The 21040-nt window shown below is 35.6% G+C and overlaps 1 protein-coding gene across 11 annotated transcripts in view; it reads right to left on the reverse strand.

The window, feature by feature from the left end:
• Positions 1-17138: 17138 nt before the first annotated feature.
• ATG4C (autophagy related 4C cysteine peptidase) overlaps positions 17139-21040 on the reverse strand; it is a 97081-nt gene continuing 93179 nt past the window's right edge. For all 11 annotated transcript variants that reach the window (XM_043877080.1, XM_043877074.1, XM_043877072.1 and 8 more), the window contains one exon: positions 17139-18288. In XM_043877080.1, the coding sequence (XP_043733015.1) occupies positions 18121-18288 (168 nt within the window). In that variant the 3' untranslated portion in view covers positions 17139-18120. The remainder of the gene's footprint in view (positions 18289-21040) is intronic.

The following is a 21040-nucleotide window of genomic DNA, read 5'->3' on the forward strand; positions in this document are numbered from 1 at the left end:
TCACACTAGAGAACTTCAATTGTAATTAGGGCCATTAGGGTTGCTCCTAATTAAATTGATACACAGGAGGCCACAAACATTATTTGTTCATTTCATTTATATGGGAAGATTACTAGATAATAAGACTGCTTCCTATTGAAATATTATATTAGAAAGAAATTAACAGCTAAACCGAAGTGGTAAACACATTAGGATGTATCATCTCATTAAGAAAAGAAAGCGAATAGTATTGGAGGTAAACTAAACTAGAGTTTGGAACTTTTTTTTGGAGAGCACCATTTGTTTTAGTCCTTGCACTTAACTACACAACTGATCATGTTCAAACTCTGAAGCGATCAGCTCTTTGCTTGAGGTACCATTGCACAAAATGAGATACAGAGTGCTAACCAAATCATGACACAGTGGACTGGAAATTTTAGATTAATAAACCTCTTCCAGTGAAGAACTAAATAACTTTTACAGTTTTATCTATGGTTATTTGTTTCTCTGAAGATTTATGGTCCTCGCAACAGATATGCATCTTATCTTTCACTTTCCAGATTAAAGAAAGGTGATTTTAAACAGGTTTCTGACTGGCATAATCTAGAATTGCAGATGATCTCAATTTTTTAAAAAATGCTAAAAGTGAACTTGCAAGTCAAATGAAAATGACTTTGCGCATGTCAGGTGCACAAGGGGAAAAAATTTACATACAGTTAAAGAAGGCTGATCTTCTATTACCAATCCTGATCGCCTCACACTACCCTGAATCAGCCAGGTGCAATCTGTACCTGCTTAACCAGGAATTAAAACTCTTCGTGCTGCTGCTGCTTTAATTGATTGATGCTAAAAGTTTAGAAAATAAAACCTAACCAGCTATTACAAAGGGCCTTTAACCAAGCCTTCTCCTTTGAAAGCAGGATCCTCAATTGAAACTGGCAGACCACATTTTTAGGTTTTAAGCAGCTCTGTCATTCTACAAGGAATGTGTCTGCCACTTCACACGATAGCTTGAGCTGAAAGACATGTACTTTGAATCAGAGAATCAATAGAACACTTAATGGACAATTAGGAGAACAGCTGTAGGACTGTCAGAGACCCATCTGTACACAGCTCAAACAGCAAGCCTGGACAGGGCCCGGAAAACAAAGTACACTGCTCTAGGGCACTGGCCCCAGTACAAAACCTCCCTTTCATTTCTCATTTAATGTTAATATAGTGTTCTTTTTCATTACAAATTTTAACACGTGTAGAAAATTATGGAAATTGCTTAAGCCATTTGTCAACTTATATCATGTGAATTGATCAATAAATTTCACTACTTTGTTGTTAATGTAGATAAATTTTGGCATTTAATTAAGCTCCAGTGAAAATGCGGCCACTTTTAATCTCAGCAGATGCTGCCTTTTCATTTGTAATACATAACTACAGGGGTAAATACAACCCAATCATGAATTATCACTAAATATTTATAGACAGCATAGCAATTCAGAAAATAGATACAAAAGATTTTTACAATGAAATAATTACTATGAGCAAAATCTGAAATAGGTGGTGATGAACTCCAATAGGAGCGGTGAAGGGAATCCTAATATAGTAGCTTACAAAAGAATTCCATTTGTATATTTTTCTCTCATGATGCTGCCTCTATAGATTATTCTCTATTAGGCAGAAATAATTTGAAATTCTTTTCACAGAATTGTTCCAAATGTTAAAAGACAGTTTCCTAAGTTTGTGGAAGCTTATGAAAATTCATAAATTAAGATAAAAACCCATTCCTTTATATTTTTTTTACTAAATTTATTCAGACATGATTGGGAACCTTCTCTTAATGGATAAGAGGAAAATATTACAATGTTTATTTCAAAGACATGATTTGGATTTGGGCTATAAGATTGGTCAAGAGGAGACTGGGATGGGAAAAGGAGACAAGATGCTAGACAATGGGAAAAGGAGAATGAATTTCTTAGTCTTCCTCCATATGGCCCGAGGGGCCCCAATGTGAAATCATGTTCCTGACAGCCAGAAGCCCTATAGGCTTTAACCCTCCGTGGAGTAATCTGACATGATAAACTGCTGTATCTCATTTGAGGGGGAAGAGGCAGCCTCTTGGTGATTCTGCTGGTACCTTCAGGGAAAAGAGGATTCAAAATCACATTGCTGTCTTTGCAGTGTAATCCACTCCATAACACCCATTCCCACCATTGTCTACATGCTTCACTAAGAGGGTCCTGCTGGCAGTGCAATCACTGCCTTTTCAGCAGAAAAGCAGACTCAGTGCTTGTGTGTAGTGCTTTTATAAGTTTTTTTTTTTAAATAAAGTTTGGGGAAATCAAAGCTGATTCCTTATTCCTATTTTTCCAATGTCTCTATGTCAAGTCAGCCATCACCACTGCGGTAGTTTGGCACTTTCCGTTGTTCTGGCAGAGGAGTACCTGGTCAGAAGAGATGATTCTCTAAATTCAGACTCTATTAGAGAAATCACAATGCAGCAGCCAAAGGCAAAATGGATTGGGTCTTCTTGCTGAACCAAATTACACATCTAAATTCCCAGCCAAAATTCTCTCTCTGGCTCACTCTTACATGTTCATATTTCTTTTCGTTCCAAAACTTAACTTCCCTAGGATTTGAGGCCTTGTTTTTATACCCCTAGAGAGTACAGGGGGCTGGAAAATTCACTTCCATTCTCATGCAGATAATTAGGGATCTTTTTGCAATCTCTGAAATCTAGGCTTTCACATCATAATCCTAGCATTTTCCTAAGTCGTGTATGTCTGTGAATTTCTTTGTCTTTGGGGGAAACCAAGGAAAGATACAGATTATTGCCTGAGCTAAGGAAATACTGGCACTTGTTCAGTGTTTGATATGGACATTAAGATGGTAAAAAAGTTAAGATATAAGATTGATTGAGAAATAAAAACTGAGATCTAGACATGAGATTATAATGGATTAAAGATGGTCATGAAATTCTTGGCCATTTCTCTCCTCAGTAAATGGAATATATTTCCTCCAGCTGTGAATCTGAGCTGGTCTTTTGAGTTGCTTTTGCTCAGTAGAACTTAGCAGAAGTGATACTTGCAAGATTCTGGTATGAATTTGAGAAGGCCCAGAAGCTACCACATTTGTGCTCTCTTAAGTGTTGCCAGGCACTAAAAAGTTCAGGTTAGAATGATGAGAGATAACTTGAGAGTGGTCTTAGAAGTAAGAGACCATTTTGGATGTTCTAGTCCAAGACATAACTGACTGCAGCTTCACCATGAGGAGCAGAAGAACCTTGTAGCTGAGCTCAATCCACCTGCAGAACCATCAGGAATAACATCCTTCTTAGGTTAAGGCATGATATATTCAGGTGATATGTTACATGGCAATTGATAACTGAAACAGATTTTATATTAAAGATCTCCATTCATTCTTTTCTCATATCCTACCCTCCTTTTGAATTTATGCCAACTGGTAGTTATCACCTGTATTCCTATGTCTCTTGCAGAAATGACTCATTAACAATAACACAAAAAGCCAAGATATGAATTGGGAGGAAGGGGTAGAATTTTTCAAAGGAGCTCAGATTGATTCCCTCTGCTATTAGGTTTTTTTTTTTAAAGAGGAATTCTTTAAAATATGTATTTATTTGGCTGCTCCAGGTCTTAGTTGTGGCACATGGGATCTAAGATCTTCATTGCAGCACATGGGATCTTTAATTGTGGTATGTGGGATCTAGTTCCCTGATCAGGGATCGAACTGGGACCCTCTGCATTGGGAGCACAGAGTCTTAGCCACTGGACCACCAGGGAAAATAGTTTTCTATTTTCTCTCTTCATGGTTTACACTCACTCACTATCCAAAGTCTACATCAACACTCAAGCCGGACACCAGAGGAAAGGCAACTTCTGTAAGAAGAACTCCATCTCTTTTCCAGACTCTAGTTTTAAAAGTCAACTGAACAATCCAATTTACTTAAATAAGAGTAGACTTTTAAAATGACATCAGTAGATGTTCTGCTATTTATATTCAAATTGCCTAACATTAACTCTAAAATGAATTCTCTCTCAGCTAAAAGAAAAAACTGGATTCTAATTAGAGGTCTGTCCTGTGTAGCTGTGTAACTTGGGCAAGTAATTTTATCTCTGGGGGCCTCAGTTTCCTCATCTGTAAAATGAAGACAATGGACTAGATAATCTTTAAATTTCCTAAAACTTGGCCACCTTTCAAAGACATACATCATTTTTCAGGTGATGCCAGATCACTCATAATCCCTCATTGCAATCTTGTTAGTGTCAACTAAAAAATCCTTCTCTATTGCCCAAGGCAGGAATGAATATATTCTTAATATAATATTCTACCCTTGAATAACTGAGGTGATTGTATAATTAACTTTCTCTCTGAAAGCATAATCCTAATTTTTTCACTCCGTCATTCTATAAGAACAAAGAAGTATGACAATTTGTCTTTACCACACGGGATACCCATTCTTCATAAAGTTCAAAAGAACTTAGTAGATGTTTAGCTCATGGGAAAGATCTGAGAGGAACTAAGAGAAGGTAATAGCTTTTGCACGGAAGATAACAGCTTCAGAGTTCTTCCCAGTTGGCTCAGTGGTAAAAGAATCTTCCTGCAATGCAGGAGATGCAGGTTTGATCCCTAGGTTGAGAAGATCTCCTGGAGAAGGAAATGGCAACCCACTCCAATATTCTTGCCTGGGAAATCCCATGGATAGAGGAGTTCATGAGGTGACAAAGAGTCAGACACAACTCAGTTAAGTCAGACACAACACAACTAAGTCAGACACTTAGCAACTAAACAACAACAATAGCTTCAAAACTTACTGGTTCTTATATCTGATAGTGAAAATGCTAACACTGAAAATTCTGTTGTATTTCAGGGGTCTTCATGAAACCTTGCTAACTTCTGGGTTTTGTCAGAAACAGGTATTAATGTGTCATATGTGTCTATATGTAAAAAACAAACAAGCAAAAATAAAAGCTTAGGGCTCTCTATTACATTATTATAGCAAAATATGGTAAAGATTTGGCTTGGTAAATGTGGTAAAATTAGTTTTCACTTATATCTAGGAAAATAAAAATATGGTTCATTAATTCCATATGCAATCCCCAAATTGAGCAGTTTCAACCATTTATGGAATCAAATAGATCTGGGGTGGAATCCTGAATGAATCATTTTCTAGCTGGGTAGCCTTGGGCAATCTGACTAATCTCTGTGAGTCTCAAGTTTTTCCCTATAAAGCGTAGATTTCTGTCTATGGCATAAAAATGAGATAATGCATATAAAGTGCCTAGAATAGCAAGCACTTAGTAAATGGAAGGTACAACTAAATGTGAGTTCCATGAGAGCAGAGATTTTGTCTCTTTTATTTACCTTTCTATTTCAAGTGCGTAGATAAGATGTGTAAGTCAAAGATTATTTATCTGACCAACAATTTCAACTTCTTTTCATGGCTTATTACATTGTTTATCAAGTAGAAATCATTTAGTTTGAGTTTCATGCCCTTTGACCTCCCCTGCTCATTACTAACAAGAAATGAATCATCTAAAAGACAAAACTCGAAGGGATAAACCTTACATAAATCACTGATCCCCGGTAAATTAAAAGTTATGAGCATGAACTAAAGACAACCATGGCTCTCATGGAACAGGAGGATCCCTGATCACAAAATAGGTACTTTGGAAAGTTGTACTAACTACCTTTACAAAGGCCATTCTTTAGGTGAGCTTCTGCTTTGGTAAAAGTTTTCCAACAGACAAACAAGTGGATTGAGTTTTAGGAAATCCCGTGGAATAGCAGAAATTCAGTCTAGTAAAGGAACAAAGGGAAAAGAAGTTCTAGACAATTTTTCCCAAATCAGTAACCAAATTGAAATTAGAACTCACTTTGCTTAATTTTCCTAATAAGTTATTCATTATTAGCCATACATATTTGGTTCCTATATTGGGAATTTGGTTAGTGGTATGAAGCGACATTAGAAAACAAGGTATATAACACATGTTCTCAATCTTCCTTCAGGGAATCTGGGCTGAATTTGCAACATACCAGAAGAATCTTAGGAAGATCAATGATCAAAGCCTGCCCAGCAGACCTGCTGCCCGAGGTGGAGAATCAATTCTGGTTCATTGGCAGAGTGGAGCATCCCAAACTGTACCAAATCTATGCCTAATCGGTCATTTCTTATGAAATGAGTCAGCCTATCATTGGGTCTCCACATAAGGCAAACACAAACCATACAAAAAGATTCACGCTCCCTAACAACACTCCTGAAGTTCTGTAATTATCGAGAATTCATATGGCTAGAGATAAAGCTAAAGCTGATGAAGATATGATTTAAAAGCAGAAAAGAGAGGGGCAGTCTGCCAGTGTATGTGGGGGGTGGGGGGTCAAATCATAATTATGAACCCGGAATTAATTGTTCTAAGTCCTTGATAGAACATGGTATACGACATGAACTCATTAAAATCGCACTGACTTCTTTCATCTTTCTCCATCCCCACTCCTGTGAGAAAGAAGACAGCAGTCTACAGGAAACAGGAGAATATATTTTATAAGAAGCTTTACCACTGACAGAACTTGGGTTGAGATTTGGGTGCCTTGTTCTTTGTACCCAGGGTTGAATATACCAAGTTATGCAAGAGTTTTCAGATGATTCTACATCTTCACTTTTATACCAGCTTGCTTGTAGCTCTTGATGAGATTTGAGATTCTAAGAGTTAGTCATCTAAATGCAAACAGTAATAAATAATAATGATGTTTCTTTTCTTTACATATTAATATTAAGAAAGCATCCTTTATATTGGGGAAGTCAGGTACAGCATAATCAAGGTAAATCTGTCTGGGCTTGAGGAGAAGCAGACTTGAATCAGAGATGTGGATTTGGTTCAGTTTTCAGAGCATACCAGATAACTTCAGAGGGTGACAGAGAGCCTAATTCTAGTTCTCCTTGAGAGGCTGGTGTGTACATGTGCATAAAATGTATATTAGAAGTATATTAATGCAATTCTATCTCAACAGATTTAATTCTTAAATGCTACATATACTTGTTTAATCTCCCATTTTAAAAGTAGAAAAGGTTAGATTATAACATCAGGTTAGCTCTCTTTGAAGCAGGTAATAATTAAGTTGATTCACTGTTGCAATTACTGTCAAATCCCCCTTAATTACCAGAGATTTTATAGCAGCTTCATTATACGTCTGCTATAATGCATTGTGGCCCTAAGGAGAAGTGTTGCAGGAAATTCTGCATAGCATGGATAATTCTCACCTGCAGTTACAGCTTCCAGCAAAAGCTTCTGCACTAAATTTATCTTTTTTTGACATTTCTCTCTGTTACCCAAGCAGTTAAATGAGGTAACAATAGTAAAATACCTACCTAACTTTGAAAGTTAGAATTGATTTCTCCACAGATATTAAAAACAGAAAAATAGATGAAGCAGGGATAAATTAGCTTTCCATAATTCCTGAAAAAGCATTAAATTATGCTTAATAATGAATGTAGATTATGGCATGCAAATAGATCTGAGATCTATATCTACATCATAAATGTATCTCATGTTTCTACTTCTCGTAGGTATTTCTTGTATGATAAGCAAGACAACATTACTGCTGAATCCCTGACAGATAATCTTGAAGAGAATTATCAATTGCTTTTTGTTTACCAATGATTCTTCAACTAATTTCTGGGAAAAGTAACCATTTAAAATAGGTCATTTTAAAGTTTCCATATCACTGCTTGTTTTCACTGGAAAAACCTTTACAAATCAGAGCCTGTAAATTGAGTAAAGTTCAAAACAGATAACTGAATAATGTCTCTCAGAGATCTTTTTTTGACCAAGGAATTTACTCCACAGAATATATTGGATTCAGAAAGGGTTGCAGTGTCAGTGACATTATTGGCAGCTGTGTTAACAGTTAAGGGCCTGGCTTTGTACAGCAATACAGTTATTAAATTTCTCCAGAGACCATGACTCATTAATCAAATATTCATACATCTCTGTAAATACATGCTGAACAGAGAATACCCTCAGAGCTGAGCATCCCAGTACAAGTGCTCTTTCATGTAACACTGACAAAATCCTGAGAACATGCGGTCATGTTTTGCATTTCTAATGCACTATGTACTCTTTAATACTCCATTTCCTAAAAACAGAACACAAATGATCTTACTGATTGCATGTGTTAGTGGGTTACAATTAAAATTATTCCACTATTGCTTCATACCATCTTTTTTTAAAACGAGGACAGTGAACCAATTCTTCTGTTCTTTGTTTACCATCAAACAAGTAATTTTTTCCCAGGCGGATGAAGAAACCCAGGGCCATGCTCCTATTAATACAAGAATTTGTATTAGCATGAAAAAAACAAATCACTACTTAAACTAGGGAGGCCAAATAACTTAACATATTAGCAGACATGAACTTGCTATATTTTGCAAAGTCCTCAGTCTGTTTTCTACCACTGGGAGTTTTCCCTCTATTGTACAGTAACAAAAGGTCTTTCTCAATTGTGGTCTCTGGAAAATTGGGGTCTGAAGGCCAGGCAAAGAAGAGAAGGCTCAAATTGTCGCTTCATAAGACTACTAAGATCAGACTCTTCACCTCAGGGTGAGCAGGATGTACTACATGAAGGGAAGAGAGAAAAGGAGCATCTTATGTAAACTTCCCATCTATTTAGCAGTTTTCTGAAACAACAGGAACCTGATTCGCAAAGCCAGTAAAATATAAGCCAATCTGTCACGTGTCCTCTCCTCTCTTATTCAACCTCCTCAAATTGTCCATGTCTTTAATCCCAGTTTTCCAAAATGCTGGCTATGTTAGGTCAAAAGCTTCTCTTCCACGGTTAGCCCCACTTTTATCTCCATCCAGCTCAGCCCTCCTTCATTCTATGGGCCATCTTCACTAGCATCCACTTCTAGGTTCTTTTGAGCCAGTAACTCACTACCTTCCAGGGAAAACTAGAAAGCCTTTGGAATCATGAGGGGTTTAAACCCCAGCCCTGCAAATCATCAGCTGTGCTAACTTGGCAAGCTACCATGTCTGACACATCAGTTTCTTCATCTGTAAAATGATGGTAATAAAAAGAATTAATTTCCCAGGATTTTTGTGTAGATTTAAGGAAATAATACATTTTTATAAAATACTTAGTAAGTACCCAATAAATGGCAGCTATTGCTATTGTTATCGTAAATGCAATCATTAATTTTTTCTTCAGTTCAGTTCAGTCACTCAGTAATATCCGATTCTTTGCGACCCCATGGACTGCAGCACGCCAGGCTTCCCTGTCCTTCACCAGCTCCTGGAACTTGCTCAAGTTCATGTCCATTGAGTCTTCTCTTCATATTGACTCAAATTTTTCTTTGGCAATACTTGTTGTTCAGTCACGAAGTTGTGTCTGACTCTTTGTGACCCCACCAACTGCTGCACACTAGGCTTCCCTGTCCTTCAGTGTCTCCCAGAGTGTACTCAAGTTCCTGTTCATTGACTTGGTGATGCCATCCAAACATCTCATCCTCTGCCGCCCTCTTCTCCTTTTGCCTTCAGTCTTTCCCAGCATCAGAGTCTTTTCCAATGAGTCGTCTCTTCATTTCAGGTGGCTGAAGCATTGGAGCTTCAGCATCAGTCCTTCCACTGAATATTCAGAGTTAATTTTCTTTAGGATTGACCGGTTTGATCTCCTTGCTGTCCAAGGGACTCTCAAGAGTCTTCTCCAGCACCACAGTTTGAAAGCATCAATTGGCAATACTAAATTCTCATTTAAATTCAACCAACAGAAACTCCTCCTTCCATCTGAATATCTCCCATTGGGGTGGGGTTGACTTTGCATTCCTGCCTCCAGGTGCTGCTCTATCTTCACCTCTCACCCCCTCCTCCTGATGCACATCCATTTACTTCAACACCAAAATGCTCCAACTCCATTTTTCAAGCCTTGCCTATGATCCACACAATCTTCTATCATTCTGTTTGTTTCACATCCTCACTTTAAATCCTTTGGGAGTCTGGTAAAGTCTATGAACCCATTCTCAATAAAATATTTTTAAACAGAAATGAAATGTACATTATCAGGGGAATAGTTATTAAAATATTTTAAAATTTGTGATATAAAATAATTGATTTGTTTCTTTATCAGTACATTAATAAGTCCTAGCAGCAAGTCCTAACTATAATTTCATATCAGTATAAATATTTCAAGATAACCATATCAACAATGATCATGAAAGAATGTATGATTTCTATTAGTGACAAAGTCCTGGGTACTGCTGATATTACTATATATTTTTGCCTACATTCTTAGTGGAAGAAAATGCTATGTTTTAGTTAGATAATAGTGAAAATAAAGATGTAATTTTTTTTCACATCCAAGTTCACAGACCCTTGAATTCTACTCATGGGTTCATCAGGTTAAGAATCTCTACATTAAATGACCGACCTTTCCTCAGCCCCATTTAAACTTACTAATTTCACCCATAGACTATAGAATTAATCAAAGTAAAACAGTTTCGAAAGGTATGGCTTGAGAAATCATATTCCAATTTTAAATCTTCATATTTTAAAGTGTTAGGACTAAACCCTAGTTCTTCTGACTTTTATACCCGTTTTTTCTTTCATCATAGCATCCTTCCACCTGTGGCTCTCTTCCAGGCATCTACCTTACTCACATATGCTCAGTTGTGTCTGATTCTTTGCAACCCCATGGACTGCAGCCCACCAAGCCCTCTGTCCATGGAATTTTCCAGGCAAGAATACTGGAGTGGGTTGCCATTTCCTACTCAAAGGCATCTACGTACTTACATGTAAATTTCAGCATGACCCTCAAGATCTTCAGTAATATAGCTTTGACATATGTTTCCTGCTTATCACTTATTCTTCTATCCACATCATTGCAGAACGTTTATTATCATCACCCCCTTACTAAATGCCACTAGTGCTCCCTGGTTAGTAGAACAACCAAAACTGGCCGCATGTACCTCAAACGTGCCCCAAGGGATTTGTGCTGTTTCCTTATTAGTGCCAACACTTACTTCATCCCTGCCTATATATAAATATGTTCATCTTTTTTAGGGTTCATCTCAAATGCTGCCTCTTCCATGAAGATGTTCCTAATCTCCATAACCAGCTGTTAGCACTCTCATGAAACAAAATACAATTCTGTTAGAGAATTTCTATTTTAAGTCTTCTCTTCCTCTACAAAGTGTGGCTACTTCTTTGTGTGTATTTCCCCCACCCTTAGGTAAATTTCTAAGCTTCCTGACAGAAGAAATATCACTTTTATCACCTCGAGGTATTCTGCAGAGCCTGACACTCAATACTGGAATGGAATTAAGAAGTTTTAGTTTGGTTTTTTTTTTTCTTTTCTAGCTCTTGTTCTTCAATGCCAGTTTTAAAAAAAAAAGCATACTCTTAAAGCCTTTCCAAATCTTAAGACAGAGATGAATGAAACCTTGGCAATAGTTTTAAAGGTTAACACTTACTGAGTACTCACTATGTGTTTTTGCATGTTTCCTCTCCACTTAATCCTCACAATAGCCCAATGTGATAGTTACTATTATTCATACTTTATATATGAGATTAAATTATTTGCTCAAGGCCATGTAGCTAGTAGGGCTTCCCAGGTGGCACTAGTGGCAAAGAACCTGCTTGCCAATACAAAAGATGCAAGAGACACAGGTTCGATTCCTGGGTCAGGAAGATCCCCTGGAAAAGGGCACGGTAACCCACTCCAGTATTCTTGCCTGGAGAATCCCATGGACAGAGGAGCCTGGTGGGCTACAGTCCACAGGGTCGCAAAAGGTCAGACACAACTGAAGTGACTTAGCACACACGCATGTAGCTAGTAAGTGCTAGAGTCTCAATGAGGAGAGCTAGTCTGACTCCAGTTTAACCAGTTCATTAGTGCCATCTCCACGGTGTACCACTGGAGCTCAACAGGGAAATTAAGTATCTGTTTTTCCCTAAATATAAGGATTCATAATTTTTTCCAAAATAGTAGTATTAAGTGAATATGTAAAGTCTTACTTTTGAAACACCTGTTCTTGTCTCCTAAATGACCTTAAATATAAAAGTTAGACTTTGGAACATCAGCTGACAAAGAAGCACTATGAGCTCTGAGCTGATGCTGTGTGCAGTTAATATCATGATCTTTGTGTAGCAGCTTACACAATATTAGAGTTTAACATTCCATTTCCCCTTATTTTGTAAACATGACAGGAAAATACAAAAATGAAAGTGCTAAAACACATGGTAAGAAACGTAGGTGTCAAATTTCATATAATTAATATATAAATAATCATTGCTGTTGTTTAGTTGCTAAGTCAGTGGGTCAGGTTTAGGAACCAGTCACAAAACACAGGTAGGACTACAATGCAAGTTAGAGAAACGACATCATTGCGCAAATAAAAAGTTGAAAGACTGGTAAGTGGTGGCTCTCTCCATCAAATAGAATGCAGTTAAATTTTAAAAATAAGTATCAAAATTCAACTTATTAAACACAAAAAAGAAGAGAATATAGACAAGTGAAATTGAGGTGCCAGAAGTGTAGGTGGATTTTCTTCTACGACATCTACTTAAAGTTTCTTGGAAATAACTGATGCATGCCTGCATGTGTGCTCAGTTGCCCAGTCGTGTCCAACTCTTGGCGACCCCATGGACTGTAGCCCACCAGGCTCCTCTGTCCATGGGATTCTCCTGGCAAGATTATTGAAGTGCGTTGCCATTCCCTTCCCTAGAGGATCTTCCTGACCCAGGTATCTCTCCATTAAAACTTTGATAACTAATGAGAGTCCTAACTGTGGACTCAGGACTGCTTAAGTGTCTCTTTAATCCCAGGTCTAATTCCCCATCTTAGGTTCAATTTAATCAACTTAATAGATCAAAACAGTGCTGCGTAAATTAGCAAGTAGTATGTAGATATTAGAGCTTCCCAGGTGGCTCAGTGGTAAAGAATCCATCTGCCAATGTGGGAGCCACAGAAGACACAGGTTTGATCCCTGGGTCAGGAAGATCCCCTGGAGTAGGAAATAGCAATCCACTCCAGTATTCTTGCTAGGATAGTCCCATGGACAGAGGAGTCTGGCAGGCTACAGTCCACAGGGTTGCCAAGAGTCAGACACGACGGAGCATGCAGGCACGCATGTAGATGTTAGCTACAAGAATGCCACACTGCACAATTCCAGCAAGTGCCATTCATTAGTTGTGCAACATGGAAGCCACATATCTACCCTTTGGTATCAGTATTTATTTTCTTCCAATGTCTATACCAAATTTTAAATCATCCCAGCCCCAGCCTTCAAGCCTTTTTATTTCATACTTCTTATCTGTATCAGTTTGGTATGGTGTATTTGCCAAACACACTAACTTGCCATCAATAATTCATCCTTTCCATTATCAGACTTCTATTGGACTTATTTTCCTTTGTTTACCTTTCTTGCTTATTACTTCTTTTAAAACCCATGAATTCCCAATTCTTATGATATTATCTGAGTATAAAATATAAATATGTATATTTATACTTATTTTTTAATAACTTAAGTGAAAGATAATTCTCTGTAGAATTTTTTTGTGATTCATTCTTGAACGACACCAGTATCTAATGACTATTGACTTAAAATACAGGAAGACTGAGCTTCTCAATTTCTGGAGGAATTGGTTAGAGGGTGACACAATAATTTTTCTACCTAATACAAATAGGTATTCTTCACCTTTAGCACATTTTTCTGTGAGAGGATAAGTGAAATTTTATAGTAGTTGTGAATGTTTTGGGCCATTGCTTGCCCCCAATAATGTTGAGGACTGTAAGGAAGAAAGGAAAATGCTAATTCAAAAATGTATCTACAATACCGACTCTAAATATATTTTCCAAAGTTTATAGGCAAAGAGGAAGTCTTTTGTATAATCATGAAAATCACACAAAAATGCCAAAGATTTCTAAACTGATCTAAGATTCAAACTATAAAATGATAGAAAATTTACATTTTAGAATCAATTTGTTGTTGTTCAGTTATTCAGTCATGCCCGATTCTGTGACCCCCATGGACTGCAGCACGCCAAGCTTCCCTGTTCTTCACTATTTCCCAGAATTTGCCCAAACTCATGTCCATTGAGTTGGTGATGCCATCCAACCATCTCATCCTGTTGTCCCCTTCTCCTCCTGCTTTCAATCTTCCCCAGCATCAGGGTTTTCTCCAATGAGTTGGCTCTTCGCATCAGGCAGCCAAAGTATTGTAGCTTCAGCTTTAGCTTCAGTCCTTCCAATGACTATTCAGGGTTGATTTCCTTTAGGATTGACTGGGTTTGATCTCCAGGATGTTTCCAATTTTTCTTCATGTTTGAACTTTTCAATTTGGTACCTCAAGATATTCAGTTTAAATGTTGAACAATATAATACTATTAAAGTATGGTTGATTGACAATACTGAAGCTTAACAAATATCACTGGCTAAGTATTTATTCTCCTAAAATTTTTGAAAGACATTGCTCTTCTTTTTTATAGAAAATAATAATCCATTATCCTAAGAAATTGCCTCTATCAATATATTCTGGATATCTTGCTTCTATTTCACTATTATTTTAAATTCTCAGTATCCTCCTTATCTTGTGTCTATTTCAATAGAAGTTCATATAGTGATTTAATATTTTCAAAGCATTTTTTCATTATCTGTTCTTCCTACTGTGTCCCGTTTTTGGAAAAAAATCCTTCACTGTGTTTTTATGACTGTGTATGAAAATAGTCAAGACACAGATGTACAATGCAAGCTACTGAAAGTGAACTGTGATAAACCATGAAAATAAAACTTTCTCCTAGTAGCAAAGAAATCAGTGGAGAAAAGGAAAAGAAAAAAAGACTGAATTAGTATGATTTTACCAGAAATACAGCACTTTCTGGCATGGAATAATAGAAAGTAACTGAGATCTCTAAAAAATAGAGATTTCTGACTTAAAATTAGACAGACTATACAGATAAGTTATTTTTAGTCTTTTGTCTCCACACTTCTAAAAATAAGAGGATATTGACATATGCATATTTTAGATGTGTTTGTCCTTGGGCAATGCTAAACCCTAAGGTTAACGGGCTTCCCTGGTAGTTCAGCTGGTAAAGAATCCGCCTGCAATGCAGGAGACTCTGGTTCAATTCCTGGGTCCGGAAGTTCTCCTGGAGAAGGGACAGGCTACTCACTCTAGCACTCTTGGGTTTCCTTGGTGGCTCAGCTGGTAAAGAATCTGCCTGCAACGCAGACGACCTGGGTTCAATCCCTGGGTCTGGAAGTTCCCCTGAAGGAGGGAAGTATTCTTGCCTGGAGAATCCCCATGGACAGAGGAGCCTGGCAGGCTATAGTCCACGGCGTCCCAAAGAGTTGGACACAACTGAAGCGACTAAGCACACAGGTTAACAGAATAGAAAAGTGACCTAAATTTTAATTCTCTGAAGTTGTCTTCTCATTAATACAAATTTAATGGGGTTGGTTTAATGTAAAAACAGAAAAATGGATACCTCAGGGAAATTCTTTTGGATAGACTTACACTTTAAAGGATCTTTCCATTCAGTCATTCAACACATGATGACTCTCAAGATTGCCTGTTGCCAGTTAATACACTGACAAAAGGGCATTCAAAGTGTCAAATTTTATGAAGAAGAGAGTAAAGAAACCTTCACCACCAAAAAGTTACATCAAATATTTTAAAAATTCATTTATGAAATGTTAATGGTAAAATCTAGTATCTTAATATTGAGGTCCAAATAGAGGATCCTTCTATCATAATCCTAACAGAACACCCATCTTAGAATTTTGTCCTTTTTCACTTTCCTTTAATTCCAGGCTGAAAGAGATCATCCAATAGCTTTATTGACTGAGTTTACTGGCTGTCAGAACTTGAAATGAAATCTGTGTTCAAACAAAGTCTGAAACATCTATTCTAACAATGTAGTCTTGTTGCTGCCTTTCCAATAAAAGATTAGTACAACTTTTGGCTGGTCCCCGGCTGAAGTTGATTTTTTTATTATTAATAGGTAAGATATATCCATCAGTCATTCTCTCAACTGCCAGGAACGCATGCATTCATTCATACATATTGGTTGAATGCTTTTTATGCATATATTATTCTGATAATTGCTGATCCTAAGCATTTATTCCAGACATGGGAATGACTGTATTTTAAGATCTGTCTTGCCTGTGCAATATTCTGAGTATCCTCAATATAATTCAATGTAAAGGAAGTTTCTGCCTCCTCTCACCTCAACTTTGTCCAGGTGTAATTTTGTCTCATTCCAAATTCCTACTTAAAAATGATACCCAAATATGCTGTGACATAACAGAATGCTATCCTCTAATTCTAAGCTTGTTTATAGTTCTTGTAAGAGAACACTTACAATCAGTTCTGATTCATTTGAAGATATGATGCTCTCATCTGATGTGTTGTTATACTGACAGAATCCTGTGACTACTGCAGGTATAAATAACAAACTGCAATACTTTAGATGAAGGAACTATAGTGTATAAAATCATGTATAAAGCTGCATTGTACAAAATCGGTTGCACCTCTGGCTTCTTTACCTGTACTACTTTTGCATACTAGGAAAATCAGTACTAGACTTAACTTGTCCAGATTTCATCTAGGTTAAAGGAAAATTTTAGATTTCTGAGATGAAGGAACTGTAGTGTATAAAATCGTGTATAAAGCTGCATTGTACAAAATCGGGTGTACCTCTGGCTTCTTGTACCTGTACTACTTTTGCAAACTAGGAAAATCAGTACTAGACTTAACTTGTCCAGATTTCATCTAGGTTAAAGGAAAATTTTAGATTTCTGACTGTTTTTTCAGTTCGATAACTATCTTCACTGGGAGATGCCAAACCTGATCTCTCTCATCGGGCATACCAAGGCAGTCTATCTGCCCACTCTCTGTTTCAGTTTTGTATGCAACTCTAAACCTAACAAACAGGCTTCCTAATGGGAAAAAAAAATCAATGAGTTTAAATGATACAGAATTTTATGTCTTTATGAGTCACCTTTTCACACTAAAACATGGAAGTTTCATAAAATAAGTTAATATTTTTCTTTCAAAGCAACAATATTTGCCTTCATTATAAATAAACAGGATTCATTTGAGACAATGATTTTTCAAGTGAAAGGATTAAAATAATCCCATTAAAACCAAAACAAATGCATTTTATGTTCTTATATCTTTATTAAAGTACTTACTTTATAAACCTGACTCAATAGTAATTCATATTTTTATTATTACAAATTTGCCTTTAAGTAATACATAATACACTTAAGACAGATTTACTTCATAGATGGTCTCAGTTCTAAACACCACTACACTGATTTATACAAATAGCAAAAATCACATAGAAGAACATCTAATGATAGCTTTCTTGGTACTTATCTTTAGATTTCAAAACTGTATAATAAATCAAGTTTCCATAAATTTCATTTTTGAGATAGGAAACAAACAATTTTGCCTTTATCTGCTTTGATTAGATGTAGTTATTATTAATAATATAGCCTTTAAATCTGTGGGGAAACCAGTACTTTACCTTTATTCCTCAGAGAAGGCTAACAGCAGGCAAAATAAGGAACCATTATAGAATCATACTGTTAAGTATTACCTTAACTCAAAATTCTCATATAATTGTATTATATCACAGCTAAAAATTACTATTTAATATATCAAGATACATCCAAAAGTGTCTTTTGGTTGCATTAATATCAGGGGGCTTAGGTGGCACTTAAGATTCATTCTCTGATCTTCTGGTGATTAGTATAAACTGAAGCTTTTGAAACTACTGGGTGATGACATTTGGGGGGCCCAATAGCACAAAACCTTCAGGAGAATAGTGGACCCAAGTGGAAGAATTTGAAGCCTGGAAGACTTGCAGTTAAGGTAGATTTATCATTAGCAGAACTTCAGGGAAAGAGGAATGTGGTCAGAATCACTTAATATTTATTAGAAATCAGGATTCACTAAATCATTTCTCTTTCAGAAAAATATCTTTAAAATGTGTATATTTCCAAATGCTCTTTTGTTTAAAAGAACATATAAAATTAAGATACTGGTGAAGATAAACCAGTTTTGAATGTACTTGTTTCTCTTCATTTTTCCACCTTCAAAGGATTTCTTCTCATCAAGCACAAATGTGCTAATCTTTACAGCAAGACAAACTCTTCTGTGCTAAATCTTTTTATTCTTTTCTTTTCATCCTCTGAGAAAAGGTCTTCTTCATTCATTGTAGTAGATGTAAAATCATAGTCTCTGGAGTGACCATTTACAAAAGTAAATAAGGGATATTTCTCCTTAGAAGAAATTTTCAGCATCTGTAACAGAAAGTACAGAAGAATCCCTTATTGGATGCAATAGCGCACAGCAGGACCACATGATGAAATCTAAAGTTCTAGCCCTGAACTGCTCCTGTTAGCTTCTCCCATTTACATTTACCCAGTGCTACTGCTTTACTGTTCTGGCTAAAAGACAAAAGGTGACCAGTACTCTACAGTTTATTTACAGCTAAATACCTACTTCTTCATTAAGATTAGACCATCAAAAATAATATATCAAATCAAAAATAAGTATATTATCATTCCTACCCCAAGCCCCCCAAAGTAAAGTCTTCTAGTCACATTGTTTGAAGACTTACAGTGAGTTAAGATTTATCTTCTGTAATAGGCAGTGAAACAAAACGGTATCACTGATTATGGCAAAATACTGTGAATGACTGTTTAGTACCATAACACAGAAAAAAAATTAAACTAAGTCAAAAAGATCCACTCTAATCTCAATTCTACAACTTAATTTGATGTGACTTTTGACAATGAGTATCATCTATAAAACTGGGCAAAAGATATCCAATCTCCTTACCTCAGAGAAAAGTTAGGATGGCAAAAAGCAATGAAAAGTTATTTTTTAAAATAAATAGGTTTTATTTAAAAGACCAAAATAATAAGTTTGGTCTTTTCAAAGATTTCCATTAAAAAAAAAATATTTCTGCAATAATCTAGTCAACACAAAAACAGTGTTTGTATATACTGCAATAATCCACACTTTACATATTACCTTCTAAAGTAATGTTATATAATATGGAAGTAAAATAAGTAATACCTGGAATTTTGTGGGAACACCAACAACCTTTATATAACCTTTGTCAATCTGCTATTCACTGACAAGCTAATAACTCATTCTAAACCATTTAAGTCTTTCTGTTAAATAGTCTATTTAAAAATTAAAACAATTTTAATTTAGAAGTGAATAAAAATTTTTGAGTGAAGGATGTTTTTATAGAAATAAACATTTCTATAGGTAATCAGGGCTTATAAGGATTCTGAAAAATTTATGTGGGTTACAAAGAATACTGAAAAAATATCAATAGTATTTATATATCATTAATCATGATCAATTAAATATAACTTATTTAAGGATAATTTTAGGAGCAAAAACTAAATTCTCCCAAATGTTGATATTCAAATGAAGGCTCATCAAATTTTTATATATTACATTTACAGATTCTCTTGAAACAAGGCTAAAACAAATATGTAGCCCTAGGATATGATACAATGTTAAATTTAAAATATTTCAATGAGACAGTTAATATGAAATACATTTTCTAACAGTGAAAATGAACCATTTAAAAACAATCAAGTACTTAAAAAGCCAGATGTGATGAAAATCTGATCCTATAAATTCATATTGTGCTCCTACTTTTTATTCTCAAATTTATTTAATGACTTTCTTAAAAAAATGGGAGAGAGAAGGGCAAAAATGTGGAAATGAAAAAGAGACAGGGAGTTGGCATCTGATCAGGCATCTTTCACCTCCAGCCAATGGTTGGAATACAAGCCAAAATTGTTATCATTTTATATTCATTTAATGTCACTTGTAAAAGTCCAGTATCTAATAGGCAGGTATCATTGCATCATTTTTAATTCAACATAGCAGAGCTAACATTATCATCTTTTCTTTCAAAATCAAGAATTAAGTCATTTAGGTTTATTAGTTGTACATTAACTAAAATCCAAATCTGTGCCTCAAGGCAAAATGTCAGAAAGAACTCCCAGTCCTTTAATTATAAAATGCACCTACTTTTTGCAAACCCACTTGCAATGTAAGGCCTCATTATACATGTTTATTGATTCAGGCTTTGAGAATTATATTTTCTAACTTTTCTAGGTTTACTTTAAACATTTTTAAATACTAGAAGATGAAAAATAAATTGAAAAAAATGTGGAAATGAAAATTTGGTTTATTTAGATAAGTTGAAATCTTATACCATAAAAAAACTTGCACACAATGTTGTGGGTGGCTTTATTCATAATTGCCAAAACTTGGAAACAACAAAGATATCCTTCAGTAGATGAGTGGATAAACTGTGGTACACCCAGACAAGAGAAAATTACTACATACACTATGTAGTATGTATGTATGTATGTATGTATGTATGTATGTGTGATTCTATCTATATATACACAGACACACACACGCATTTTTACATACACACACACAATTGAGTTGAGCAATGTTAAGTGATAACCTAACAAACATAAACAAGATATGATAGGAAGAAGTAAATTTAGGACAAATAAAAGTGCCAAAGAAGATTTAAATTACCTAGCTTATTCTCATTTTATAAATGGGAAAATTGAGACCCAAAGGATTTAAACTGCTTTTCCAAGATGACATAAGAGCAACAGCAAAAGCAAAAAGAAATAAACTGAAAATGAATTTTATCAACAAGCCTTTCAAAGTTCTAAGCACCATATCAAGAACTTTTCAGATTTTTTTAAAGAACAATCTTTGATTTGAACATCTATCAGAAGGGAAAAGTTTAGTTTTCTTTTTTATACTATAAAATAGGATGCACTATCAAAACATTAAGGTCCCTCCATAATGGATAATATAAAATCTACACCAAAAAAATTCCACATTAGGTTACCTATATGACTTGGGGTATTATATCAATTGAGATAATATACAAAATAAAGATAATGAAAGTTATTTAATAACTTGGAGAAATAACTATTATATAATGGTAAAGGAAAAACAGCATATAACACTAGATATAAAATTTAATCTCAG

This window comes from Cervus elaphus, chromosome 20 (assembly GCF_910594005.1).
Source record: "Cervus elaphus chromosome 20, mCerEla1.1, whole genome shotgun sequence".
NCBI classification, from domain to species: Eukaryota; Metazoa; Chordata; class Mammalia; order Artiodactyla; family Cervidae; genus Cervus; species Cervus elaphus.